Below are 12,298 nucleotides of genomic sequence, written 5' to 3'. Positions count from 1 at the left end.
AGGAATGCAGCCTCTATTCCGAGGCAGTGGGGAACTGTGAAAGGATTTGACCACATGAGGAGGTTTTTGTTTTCCAACAGAATGGAGAATGGACTTGGGGGAAGCAAATCGAGTGAGGGAGACCATTTGAACTGGATGTGAATTGGGGTTGGGGGCAGGAAAAGGAAAATAGGTACCAAGCGGATGACCTTCTCTTGTTAACACGCTCAGTGGATACAAACAGTTCTTGAAGATTTCACGTGTTCCCTGAGGTGACTTCCCTGGCCATTTGGTTGTCTGGGGGGGTTCCCAGGTCAGGGCAGTGACCTCTGCAGAAGGATATTTTCTCCATTTCATGTTGATTCTGACTCTGAAAGTCATTCTATCATAACCAGATAGATAAGATACTTTTGATGAGTATTTACCAACTGAATTTTTTTCTTTTTTTTTTTAATATATTTTATTGATTTTTTACAGAGAGGAAGGGAGAGAGATAGAGAGTTAGAAACATCGATGAGAGAGAGACATCGATCAGCCGCCTCCTGCACATCTCCTACTGGGGATGTGCCCGCAACCCAGGTACATGCCCTTGACCGGAATCGAACCTAGGACCTTTCAGTCCGCAGGCCGACGCTCTATCCACTGAGCCAAACTGGTTTCGGCGGAATTTCTTTTTCTATGGAGTCCACCCCAAAGCACTCCCCATCTTGAGTCTCTTACCTCTTCAAGTTTACCTCTGCCTCCATCACGGCCTCCTCCTTTGGATGATGTAGTACCCTGAAATTTCTCCAAGTTTAAGCTCTGGGATCTCTGATCTCTCTCTGCTGTCTTCCTCCAAGTTCTTACTCATTCACATGCTTAATGTAATTATAAAAATGATTATTATCACCTATTTTGTAAAACCTTTTACTTTGTTCACTGCAGAAACATTCCCACCCATGTTATTTAGCACATTTGTTCCTCACAAAAACCTCATCACAGTTGTAAAATGAGAAAAACGAGGTTCAAAGTGGTTAGGGACTTTCTCTGGAGTCATCCTACAAGTGGTAGAGGGGACAGAATTCTTGTTCAGGGCTGAGCTATCACTTTTTGAAAGGGCAGTCCATCTGCCCTCCACTGGAAGTTTCAGCCCTTCAGCTCTACCCGTGACTCATCACCATGGAACTAGACACCACCCCAACTTCATCTTTCCAGCCAAAGTTAAGGTTCTCTGAGAAATAAATTCAAACCTTAAATGCTTTGCCAATTCCTCCCTCTCCTCTCTTCATGTTTCTATTTCTGCCCCTCTGATCAAAAGGACCACCCTCCTGGACTCTGCTCCTACCTCTCATTTCTTCCCCTCCATTTCATCCCAATATCCCGAGGTTAGTCTCCCTAAATCATAGCTGGGAAACCTTGCCCTGTTTAGAAATCTTTAAATATTTACATGTTTTGGCCTGAGGATTGAGGGTCCTGGGTTGGATTCTAGTCAAGGGCACAAGCCTTGGTTGCAAGCTCGATCACTAGCCCCCATAGGGGCTAGTGCAGGAGGCAACCAATGTATCATTGCCCTTTCTCTTTCTCTCTCCCCATCCGTTCCACTCTCTCTCTAAAAAAAAAAATTAAAAAAAAATCAATCAATGGGAAAATACCCTCAGGCGAGGACTACCAACAACAAATTAGATATTTCTTTGGTGCTGTGCTTGCAATACCAGGTGGTCACAAAATGTTCTTTAAGAAGCTCATTGTACTTATGAGACTGTAAGAAGCATTTACAAATATTAACTCATTGAATATCCCCATTCTTTTATTCCCAATTTCATGAGGAAATTGAAGCAGATTAAGTGGCTCACCCAAGGTCACATGCACAGAAACTGTTGGTATCAGGATCCAAACCTAGGCAGCATGACTCCACATTTGGGAACCATCAGTATGACTGCCTACGTGCAGAGAAAGGCCAGAAAAGCCTGTTTGGAGAGTCTAGACAGGTATATTGCAAGATGAAATTTAGCAGAAAGGGTGGGGCCTAGAATACCCGCTGACAGCTTTGCTTCAGCTCCACTTGCACATCGAGAGAAATGAATACAGGTATTTCCTGTCTAGCATTAGCTATCCAGCCCTATCCTGAGAAGTTGGTACGAATCATTAAGATCATCTTTTTCTGGTTGTAGGGAAAAGCGAACACTATACTGAGCCCCTACTTTCCAAAGACAGTATGTGGTAATGACACCAAGAGGAGAGGTCAGCACTGGCTGGTCCTGGGGATAAACAGGATCCTGCCTTACATCTGCTCGCTTCCAGGAAGCCTGCAGGGGGTTGATGCTTTTGTGCAGGTTCCACTTCCCCTTGTGAATTTGGGCAATGGAGTCTTTGTTCAAGTTTTCCCATCTGAAACTGGGTTAGATTAATACCCATTTCAGAGTTGTGAGGATTAATACATGCAAATACTTAGAACTAAGTATTGCAAGTGCAGTTAGTTTAAGCAGACCATCTACATGTTGCTTTATCAGTTCAAAAAGCCAACAAGCCGTGTTCTCCCTAATTACGGCTACAGGAAATAGCTCCCATCTCCAAATCTATTATCCTCTGGCCCTGAATACCATTTGTGAAACTCTATCTGGGCATTCCACACAATTTGGCCAAACCCCAAATACACACTTCCCTTAAATCTGACCACAAAGGCTCCTAAATGGTTTAATGGCTATCTGAACCCCAAGCACCAGGATCGACTCTACCTTCTAGATGGTCTCCATCCTTCAGGGCCTATTACATCCCATCCCTACAAGGCTGGCAGTCTGTACAAGGGCTTGACAAAGCTTCCATTGTGACCCAACCTCACATCATCCATGGCAGTGGTCTTCCAGGCTTAAGGGCTTGCTACTTGGACACCAGTTGTCTAGGTTTAACTAGCCTAACAGCAGTGGGATTGTAACATTCCTAACAAATCTTGTAGTTGCTAATGTAGGTGAAGCATTACCCAGATTTTAAATTTTAACCAGGTATCCAACTACTTAATGAAAATGAGATCTAGCCAGGGAATTATATAAAGCTAAGTACAAAGAGCACAAGACAAAAGCTTAGGGTCTTTAGGGTGCAACTAATCAGGCATTAATTGCTATAGCACTCCATTATGGAACACTATCTTTGGCTATCACACACTCCTCTATGAAAAAAGAAACCACACTAGTAAGTATATAGTCACCTTTATTATAATTCACAAATACATAAGGATTTTAAAAAACATTTAGACTTGCATGGGCTTCTGTTCATTCAGCTATGCAATTAGAAAACTAACTTTGAGGATAAAAAAAAAAAAAGTATCATTTTAGTTTCATTTTTTTGCATCACACATTCTGACAGGTTTTCTGGGCCTTTTCAAGGACCAATACTGTCTCAATAAAGCTGCCCAGCCCTAGCCAGTTTGGCTGCGAGTAGAGCGTAGGCTGAAGAGTCCCAGGTTTGATTCTGGTCAAGGGCATGTACCTCGGGTGCACCAATAGATGTTTCTCTGGCCCTGACCTGTTTGGCTCAGCGGACAGAGCGTCGGCCTGTGGACTGAAGGGTCCTGGGTTCGATTCCAGTCAGGGGCATGTGCCTCGGTTGCGGGCAATATCCCCAGTGGGGGGTGTGCAGGAGGCAGCTGATCAATGTTTCTCACTCTATCCCTCTCCCTTCCGCTCTGTTAAAAAAAAAAAAAAAAAATCAATAAAATATATTCAAGAAAAAAGGCCAAAACCGGTTTGGCTCAGTGGATAGAGCGTCGGCCTGTGGACTGAAAGATCCCAGATTCGATTCCGGTCAAGGGCATGTACCTGGGTTGCGGGCACATCCCCAGTAGGAGATGTGCAGGAGGCAGCTGATCGATGTTTCTCTCTCATCGATGTTTCTAACTCTCTATCTCTCTCCCTTCCTCTCTGTAAAAAATCAATAAAATATATTTTAAAAAAAGAAAAGAAAAAAATACTCTGGTGAGGATTAAAAAATAAAAAAAAGCTGCCAATGCTCAGTGCCTTCTGTAATGACATAAATTTCAATGGGCCATCCTATTAGTCTAACAGTTAATACAGATCTGGGAATGACAGAATTTCCATTTAATTTTCCTTTTACTCCAAAGGGCAGCTACTTATCCTCCAAAAGCAGCCATCACTTCAGAGGAATCCAAAAAGCATTAACTGCCAAAATGGTGAGGTGGCTCCTCTTCTTTCCTAAATGAAAACAGAAAAAATGATTAGAATCATAGACTCTTAAATTTAAAAATTTCACATTTTAGCGTACAAGATGTTTCCTGCATGGTTTGTCTCCTCAGTAATTGTCCACAGGACTCTGAGAAGCTGTAGGAATATGCAGGTGCAGACTCTAGGCCCGGCTTTCTCTCCAACGTTGTGGAAAGGGACTGTACATCACGGGGCAGAGCCCTCCGCTCCCCTACGCCACCTGGACAGAGCCCGGGGAGAGTGACCTCCCGGGGTATCCACGTTGGGAGTGTCTGATAATCAATTACAAACAGTAGTAGTTACAGTACAGCTAAACAGCATCACCCCTCAAAACTTCTTAGATTTTTATTACATACGAGAGGCCTGATGCACAAAATTTGTGCAAGAGTAGGCCTTCCTCCTTTGCCCACACGCACCCCATCCCTAGCTTAGTCCAAGGAGGTCCGGTCTGATTAGCGTATTATGCTTTTATTATTACAGATCACACTACATGCAGTTGCTGGTTCAGTAACTGTTTTTAATCAATTTCAAACAAGTCATTACTATGTACTATTTCATGATTTACTTCATCAGTTATTCCTTGTTGAAGGCGTATGCAGACAAATATGCCCAGCTTCAACTCCAGTATCATGAAAACGGTCTGTGCATGAGACCAAACCCTATCTCCTGTGGATGGACTGTAAGGGGCAAAACTGATACGCCAAAAGCAATTCAGATGTACTTACCCAAATCAAGTTATTTAGAATCTTGACCGAAGGCTGCAAAACAAGGTAAAGAGCTTAATTCAGCAGTACAGTAAAGCTGGTTAAAGCAAAAAATTCACTTCTGATCAACCTATATCCAGATAGGAAGCTCCAGAGCAGCAATTGTCAACCTTTTTCACCTCATGCAGCACAAATTACTAAAACTGCAGCACACAAAAAAATATGTATTTTACCGATCTGCCAAAACAGGTAGCATTTTTAAATATAGGTTTTTACCCATTTTAGGAAGATAGACATATCAATGATAGAATCATGGATAGGCTGTCTCCTGCACGCGCCCACCCTCCCAATTGGCCATGTGCCCTGACCCCCTGGTTCATGGGTCAATGCTCAACCCTGAGCCAGGCCAGGCCAAAGATAGAATTTTAATTGATTTACACCAATTTCTGTGTTGGATGTTGATTTTAAATTTGACAATCCAAGGGAAAAGAGGTCAATGTCCCTGACTACATCGGCAGGTTTTCAATTTCGTGCAGCACACCGGTTGAAAATCGCTGTTCTAGAGAGATGTTTCCTGCATGGTTTGTCTCCTCAGTCATCGTCCACAGGACTCTGAGAAGCTGTAGGAATATGCAGGCGCAGACTCTAGGCCCGGCTTTCTCTCCAACGTTGTGGAAAGGGACTGTACATCACGGGGCAGAGCCCTCCGCTCCCTTGCGCCACCTGGACAGAGCCCGGGGAGAGTGACCTCCCGGGGTGTCCACGTTGGTCACTAGACTTAGATTCAGACTACGGTGCCAGAAATCCCCCTCAGTGACAGCGATACCGAAATCCCCCCAAAGTCGTCAAAACTCGAGTTCAAGACTGGCCAGAAGTCCTGTCAGGAACCTAAATTCACTTTCAGCCGGGCGCCGCAAACACGCATCTAGAAACAACAGCCATCAGCGCGCTCCCAGAGAAACGGCAACTGCAGAGCCTTTCAGGCAGCAGTTAACCTTTCCATCTTTAAACCGGTCTCCAGCCGTGAAATTACCCCAAATGTTACACTGGCAGCACTAAGAGCCATCGGTTTCGAAATCAGGACTCACACGCGGGAGGGGCCAGGAATAAAATGTCCTGCGTGCAACTCCCCCAGGGCAACGCGGCTCCCGGGAGGAAGGGCAACGACTGGGCGGGGTGGCTGCGTTCCCGGCGTCCCGGCGCGCAGGGTGCAGGTCGGCGCGCGCGCGCCCCGGTTACGCCGTCACCCGCGGGGCGCTAGCGCCCCAGCCCCAGCCGCCCAGCCCTTCCGCACGGAATAAGGGTAGTTGGCACGGACGCCGTCGAAACCAGCCCTTCTAAGTAGCACCATTTCCACCGGAAAGGCCGGCTGGCGGGATCGAGCACTAGGGCTGAAGCTGACAAACCAGGGGGATACACACACTTACCAAACACCGCGAACGCCGAGCAAAGGTCTCCCCCTAAAAGGCTGAGCGATTGCGAGGCGTCCGTATTTATACCTTTTGAAGCGAGCGGATATGTCTACTGCGGCTGCGCACCGCCATGCGCAGTTAGCGTATCGGCAATTCACTAGATTAAGCCCCACCCCCAGAGGATTCTCGCGATACGAGAGCCTTCACGCGCGACTTTGCTGAGGAACGTAAATTACAGAAGTTACGTACGTAGGCGGGTACGTTTCTAATAGCAAAGTTACCGTTCTACCCTCGGTTCACGCCGTCTGGGGAATGTGCTGTTAAACTCGTCAGAAGTAGCTTTGGTGTCATAACTATGCAAAATAGAAAAAGACATCTAGAAAAACGCGAGGGGTCTAAAAAGTGGTTGAATCTGCCCTGCACACTGAAATAGACATTTGACAAATGCGTCGGTAAAGACGACGAGTGCTCGTACGCGAACTGGTTAAACTTCAAAGCCTCTTATGCACAAGTACGGGAATATACTGTTGAACTGTACACTTACAAATGGTTAAAATGGTAACTTTTATGTTAAGTACATTTTAACACATACATCCCTAATCTAAAGACTTAGGCAAGTAAAGAATTCCGAAGATACATATTGCAGTAAAATGTTACAAATGGGATAGAATTTCGGATATGGTGTTAGGTGAATAAATGTTAAATGGACATAGAGCGATCACAGCTGGACTCTAACGAGTAGAAATATTTATGGTGTTCCTTCTAGAAGATGTTTGTGCTGGGTGGTTTACATACATTCTTTACTGTCACAGCAATTCTAAGACATTGGAATTATTACCCAAACTTTAAGATGCAAAACAGGACCAGAGCAGTGGTTCTCAAACTGTAGTAGCTAGACCCTGGGGTCTCTGAGACTCTTTTGGGGGTCCTTGAGGTCAAAACTATTTCATAATAATGCTTTCTTTGCCTTTTTCACCGTGTTGACTCTGCACTGATGTAAAATGAAATAGTGGGTAAACTTGGCTGGTGCCTCAGTATGTTTCAAGGCCTTGTCATCAAACTGTACTGGTTGTAGTGTTTTTCATTATCAAAGATATACAGTATTTTATTTTTAAAATATATTTTTATTGATTTCAGAGAGGAAGGGAGAGGGAGAGAGAGATGGAAACATAAATGATAAGAGAGAATCATTGACTGGCTGCCTCCTGCATACCCCCTACTGGGGATTGAGCCCACAACCCAGGCATGTGCCCTTGACCGGAATTGAACCCGGGACCTTTCAGTCCACAGGCCGACACTCTATCGACTAAGCCAAACCAGCTAGGACAATATACAGTATTTTAGAAAAGTGATATTAACCTAAGAATGTCTTTGATGAAGCAATAATCATTAATTTTATTCTTGACTTTTGAGTACCTATCTTTTTTAAAAAATATATTTTTATTGACTTCAGCGAGAGGAGACATACAATGAGTTGAATGAACATGGCTTTAGAAATGGAAAACATGCATATAGATCAGAGGTCACAACTAATGTCAAGAAGCCTGTTCAGTTTACCTCTCCATCAGGTCTTCCTCCTCTACTTGTTACTCATTTAGCTCAACTGTTGGACTGTACAGAAATTTAAGTTGTTTAACATTAAAATAGGTTATGTGACGGGAGTGTAGGAAAAGCAGGAGGTAGGGCAATAGGTTGAAGAGAAAATATGATCAGAGGAAGATTTTTAGGGTAGGAAGAAGATAAACATTAAACCAATTAATGAATGAATAAAGTGTGTGTGTGTCCTCAGTAACAGATAGAGGGAAATTGAGGGCATCTGTTCCTGTCAGATGTTTTATGAAGGAGGCAAAAATTCTAGGGGGAAGAAATGAATGGTATCCACAAAAGAGAGATGGAGTGAGTGGTCCAGGTTGCCGGTGGTTCCTGTTTTGCCCTCAGGCCTCCTGGAGCTGGAATTGAAACAGTGGTTGCCTGTGTTTTGGTATCAGGGCTTGGCTTTTTGCAGTTGTACATTCTCATCTCATCTTTTATAAGTACACTTTATCTCATCCCCTCCCACTTAGTATCCACTGACTGCCCCCCCACCCCCCAGCTTTTAAAAAATATATATTTTAATTGACTCCAAAGAGGAAGAGAGAAGAAGAGATAGGAACATCAATGAGAGACAATCACTGATTGGCTGCCTCCTGCACACCCCCTACTGGGGATTGAGCCCACAACCTGGGCATGTACCCTTGACCGGAATCGAACCCGGGACCCTTCAGTCCACAGGCTGATGCTCTATCCACTGAGACAAACCAGCCAGGGCTGGACTTCCCCTTTTTGATAGTGGTTTTCCAAACCTCTCACTCTACTACAGTCCTCCCTCTCCTGGGATATAGAAATCTAAATCCATAAGAACTCTAAACTCATTTATTGTTTCAGCCAACACTGGGCAATGAGCACAGGCAACAATGCTTAACCTCAACAAGAGGGTAATGGCAACTGAGGCCTCTTTGGAGGACTAGAAGGAAAATCTGGGAGCAGGTGGAACCCAATGACATGAGTTCTGACTCATGGTTTCTTTAAATCCTGGGTAAAGGGTGGTGGACTAACCAAGGCCAGTCTCTGAAGTGACAAGTAGAAAGTGAGTCACTGGTGAGGCCACCATGAATGAAACTGGGCTGCTAGCCAGAGAGGAGTATACGAAATATGACCTGTCTTATTGTGATGCCAGCCTGTGGTCTAATATATGGTCCATACAGAGTAATCCTTATAGGGATGATTGGGATGCAATTGCTTGTCCTCGAATATATGCAGAGTGGTCACACGATGTGCTTTGACCTTGGGGAAGCAACTTCACCTCCTAGGTTCTTTGCTGGTAAAATGAGTCTACTTCTACTTACTTTCCAGACTAGGGGTGGGATAAATCGGATAAAGGACCGAGAGCAGTACCTGGTACATACTATGGGGTTCACAGTTGGCTTTCCTCTCTGCAGCCTATTCTTTTTCTGTATGTGTGCATTCATAAACATGACTGCGTATCTCTGGCTACACTTAATGTTCTTTTTTCTTTAATATACCTTTACTGATTCCAGAGAGGAAGGGAGGATAGAGAGATAGACACATTAATGAGAGAGAATCACTGATCGGCTGCCTCCTGCACGTCCCCTACTGGGGATCGAGCCCACAACCCAGGCATGTGCTCTTGGCCGGAATCGAACTTGGGACCCTTCAATCTGCAGGCTGACACTCTATCCACTGCACCAAACCGGCTAGGGCTACACTTAATGTTCTTACTATTATCTTTTTCCTCTCATCTACTTCTCACTGAGGCTGTCTAGCAGTATTTTAGGTATCATTTTTAAGGAGGCTTAAATCTTTTGGAATAAGGTAGAATATAAAATAAACACTTCATACCAGAATAGTATAGTTTTTTTTTTTTAATTCTAAAATACTTTAATAATTAATGTTGGTAGGAAGACTGATATACAATGCAATTACTTATTTTACAAGATTCTGTACATCAGGGAAGCATTTTAAAGTACAATACATCAGACTTTTATTTCTTCTATACATTATGACTGTAAATTGTTACTTACAAGGAAAGGACACAAAATCCTTTATATTTATATGTATATATATAAAAATCACCTGAAAAGACTTGACCCCCAAAGTATCTTGTTTCAAAAGAACATGAATGAGATGAAAGATGAATTAGATTTTCTTGGTGGCACATAGAAAGCAAACAAGAAGCTCAGGAAATCAAATCCTATTTCAAGCTTGGCACATTAAGGGAAAGAAAGGCAGTAAAGGGTTTGAAAATGTCATCTTAAGCCACAGAGAATTCTGACATAAGCCAAGTAATCTCCAAACCAACAAGACAGAAAAGTTAGAAGTCAAGTTAGCAGTTAATGTGTTCCCACCTTATATACAGACCTCTGACAACACTGTGGAGCTGTCTCTTATCTTTCCCCCATACCACAGGTTAATTAGTTTCAAGGAGATGTGAACCTAGTATATTTCCATAGCCATAAAGCATTTGAGAGTCACCGAGAAATCCAATACCTCCTATTACCCATACAGAGAGAGAACACAACTTTTAAGGTCACTTTAGCGTTTTGTCTTAACATGATATTCTGACTTCACCAAATCTTACATGACATAAAGGAGAAAAAAGGAAAAATCTACTGAAAGATTACATACAGAACAATGGGGACTACAGAAGAAATCTATAAAACAGCCACAATTTCCTGAACATTAAAAAGAGAAAGCTACATTCATTAGTTAACTAGAAACTATTTTTTTTTCTTCCATTAAGTGTGGATAGGAATTAGAGGGAAACAGTGAGGCTGTAAGGTTTTCAATAAAAATTCAGAGAAAGCAACTGAATCTTGTTTTAGGAAATCATATTAATATATATTACAAAAGGGGGTGAGGGCTGAGCCAATGGCCAGGCACCGACTCCACTGGCTCCAGCTTGGAAGAGTAGGGATGAGTGAGGTGGAAGCTGCCAGAGGGGCAGCAGGAGGACAGACATCTGTGTGAGGAGGAGAGGAGCAGTGGGTCATGGTTGTGCCCCTCCGAATCGCGTCTCCGAAGACCTGATTTAGCACCCAACAACCCTAGGACTTTGCTATGATTCTGGCTGGACGTGTGGGGGCCAATAGCACACAACTCCCACAGAGTCGCTACAACTCTGCTTTATGGAGGAGAATGTATCTATTGGGCAAAATGACTTACAGTATCATCTGGTGCAACAAACGTACAACAGCTTTTAACATTTAAGCCATGAGTCAGTTTTCTGCCAGGTTAGCGTTAACATAAAGGCGTGTTTTGGTTTTGTATACAGAAAACACATGCTTTTGCCTTTTCCCAACTTGGAATCTGGTTGCAGGTGAGACTGAACGTAAGTTTCCATCACTTCCAGATTAAAATAATAATAAAAAAGGAAGCACTTGACAGATCCTGAGCTGCTTTCAGGCTGTGCCTGCAGAGGACGGTATTGCTGTTACCAGAGGTAAGTGCAAGGCTGACATGCCAGTGTGGTAGGAAGCTTCCCCGAGAAGTGGGGGCCCCTTTGCTAGAAGGTGGGGCCCTCTCGGTTTTCCCCCCACCAACTAGATTCAATGCTGGAGTTTAGCGCCTACACAAGTGGGTCCCACAGCTGGACAGAGCAGGTAAGGCTAATGGTGCGAACTGTGCCTCAGCACAGGTAGTCACATTGGTGTGGTGCAGCCAACAAGACGCGGAACCTGCAAGTGGCCCAGAACGTCTGTGGCTGGTACGCTGCAACAGTAAAAGGTTCAAAGCACTGGCAGAGTTCAGTTTTGTTCAAGGCAGCACATGCGAATCCATTCCAGTGAAACGCTACATTCATAGAAGTGCTGTTCACCCCAGAAGACTCAATTCTGGCTGTGCTGGTAAGCGCTGACGTTCCCGCCGTGTCATTCTGGAGACTGAAGCAGCAAAGTAGCCCTGTTTTGGGGGGTTGTTTAGTTCCTCTCAAACTTCAGCATCATGGACGATGGTAGCTAAAACAGGTAATCAAAAAAAGCTGAGTTACCAGATATTATAGATTGCTTTGCTTTTTTAAAAAATATTTTTTATTGATTTCAGAGAGGAAGGGAGAGGGAGAGAATCATCGATTGGCTGCCCCCTACTGGGGATTGAGCCCGCAACCCAGGCATGTGCCCTTGACTGGAATCGAAGCTGTACCCCTTCAGTCCCCAGGCTGACGCTCTATCCACTGAACCAAACCAGCTAGGGCAGTGTGCTATCTTTAGATCTTGTTTTTCCTTGCACTCTAGGCTGAATATTCAACTGTCTCCTAGGCATCTCCTCTTTAATGTGGCAGACTCGTCAAGCGCAACATAGATAATTTATTTTCCAGTTTGTTTATTGCCTGCCTTTCTCTATTAGAAGCTTGTTAAGAGCAAGGACTTGATCTTGTTTCCTACTACGTTCCGAGTGCCTAGCACTGTATCTATCATGTAGTAGCTGCTAAATAAATATTTTACTGAAGAAATGT

The 12,298-nt window shown here is 43.9% G+C and overlaps 1 protein-coding gene, 1 long non-coding RNA gene and 2 other non-coding genes across 8 annotated transcripts in view; all 4 read right to left on the bottom strand.

The window, feature by feature from the left end:
* Positions 1–4,023: 4,023 nt before the first annotated feature.
* Positions 4,024–6,351, bottom strand: LOC118677026. Its single transcript, XR_004974297.1, has 2 exons — positions 4,898–6,351; positions 4,024–4,163 (listed from the first exon to the last, which is right to left on the bottom strand). It is a non-coding gene; the product is annotated as an uncharacterized LOC118677026 (long non-coding RNA).
* LOC118677913 lies at positions 4,235–4,438 on the bottom strand. The gene has a single exon (XR_004974621.1). It is a non-coding gene; the product is annotated as a small nucleolar RNA SNORA73 family (small nucleolar RNA).
* On the bottom strand, positions 5,442–5,645 carry LOC118677914. Its single transcript, XR_004974622.1, has one exon. It is a non-coding gene; the product is annotated as a small nucleolar RNA SNORA73 family (small nucleolar RNA).
* Positions 6,352–9,692: 3,341 nt separating the features above from the next.
* Positions 9,693–12,298, bottom strand: part of PHACTR4 (phosphatase and actin regulator 4) — a 75,470-nt gene continuing 72,864 nt past the window's right edge. For 4 of the 5 annotated variants that reach the window (XM_036348138.1, XM_036348136.1, XM_036348137.1 and 1 more), the window contains one exon: positions 9,695–11,801. In XM_036348138.1, coding sequence (XP_036204031.1) covers positions 11,786–11,801 — 16 coding nt within the window. In that variant the 3' untranslated portion in view covers positions 9,695–11,785. Of the gene's footprint in view, positions 11,802–12,298 lie in introns of all 5 variants that reach the window. The other variant, XM_036348139.1, reaches the window with a different exon arrangement.

This window comes from Myotis myotis, unplaced genomic scaffold, assembly GCF_014108235.1.
Source record: "Myotis myotis isolate mMyoMyo1 unplaced genomic scaffold, mMyoMyo1.p scaffold_m19_p_2, whole genome shotgun sequence".
Classification (NCBI taxonomy): domain Eukaryota; kingdom Metazoa; phylum Chordata; class Mammalia; order Chiroptera; family Vespertilionidae; genus Myotis; species Myotis myotis.
The sequence above is the reverse complement of the archived record's forward strand: the minus strand, read 5'-3'. Positions and strand labels throughout refer to the sequence as shown.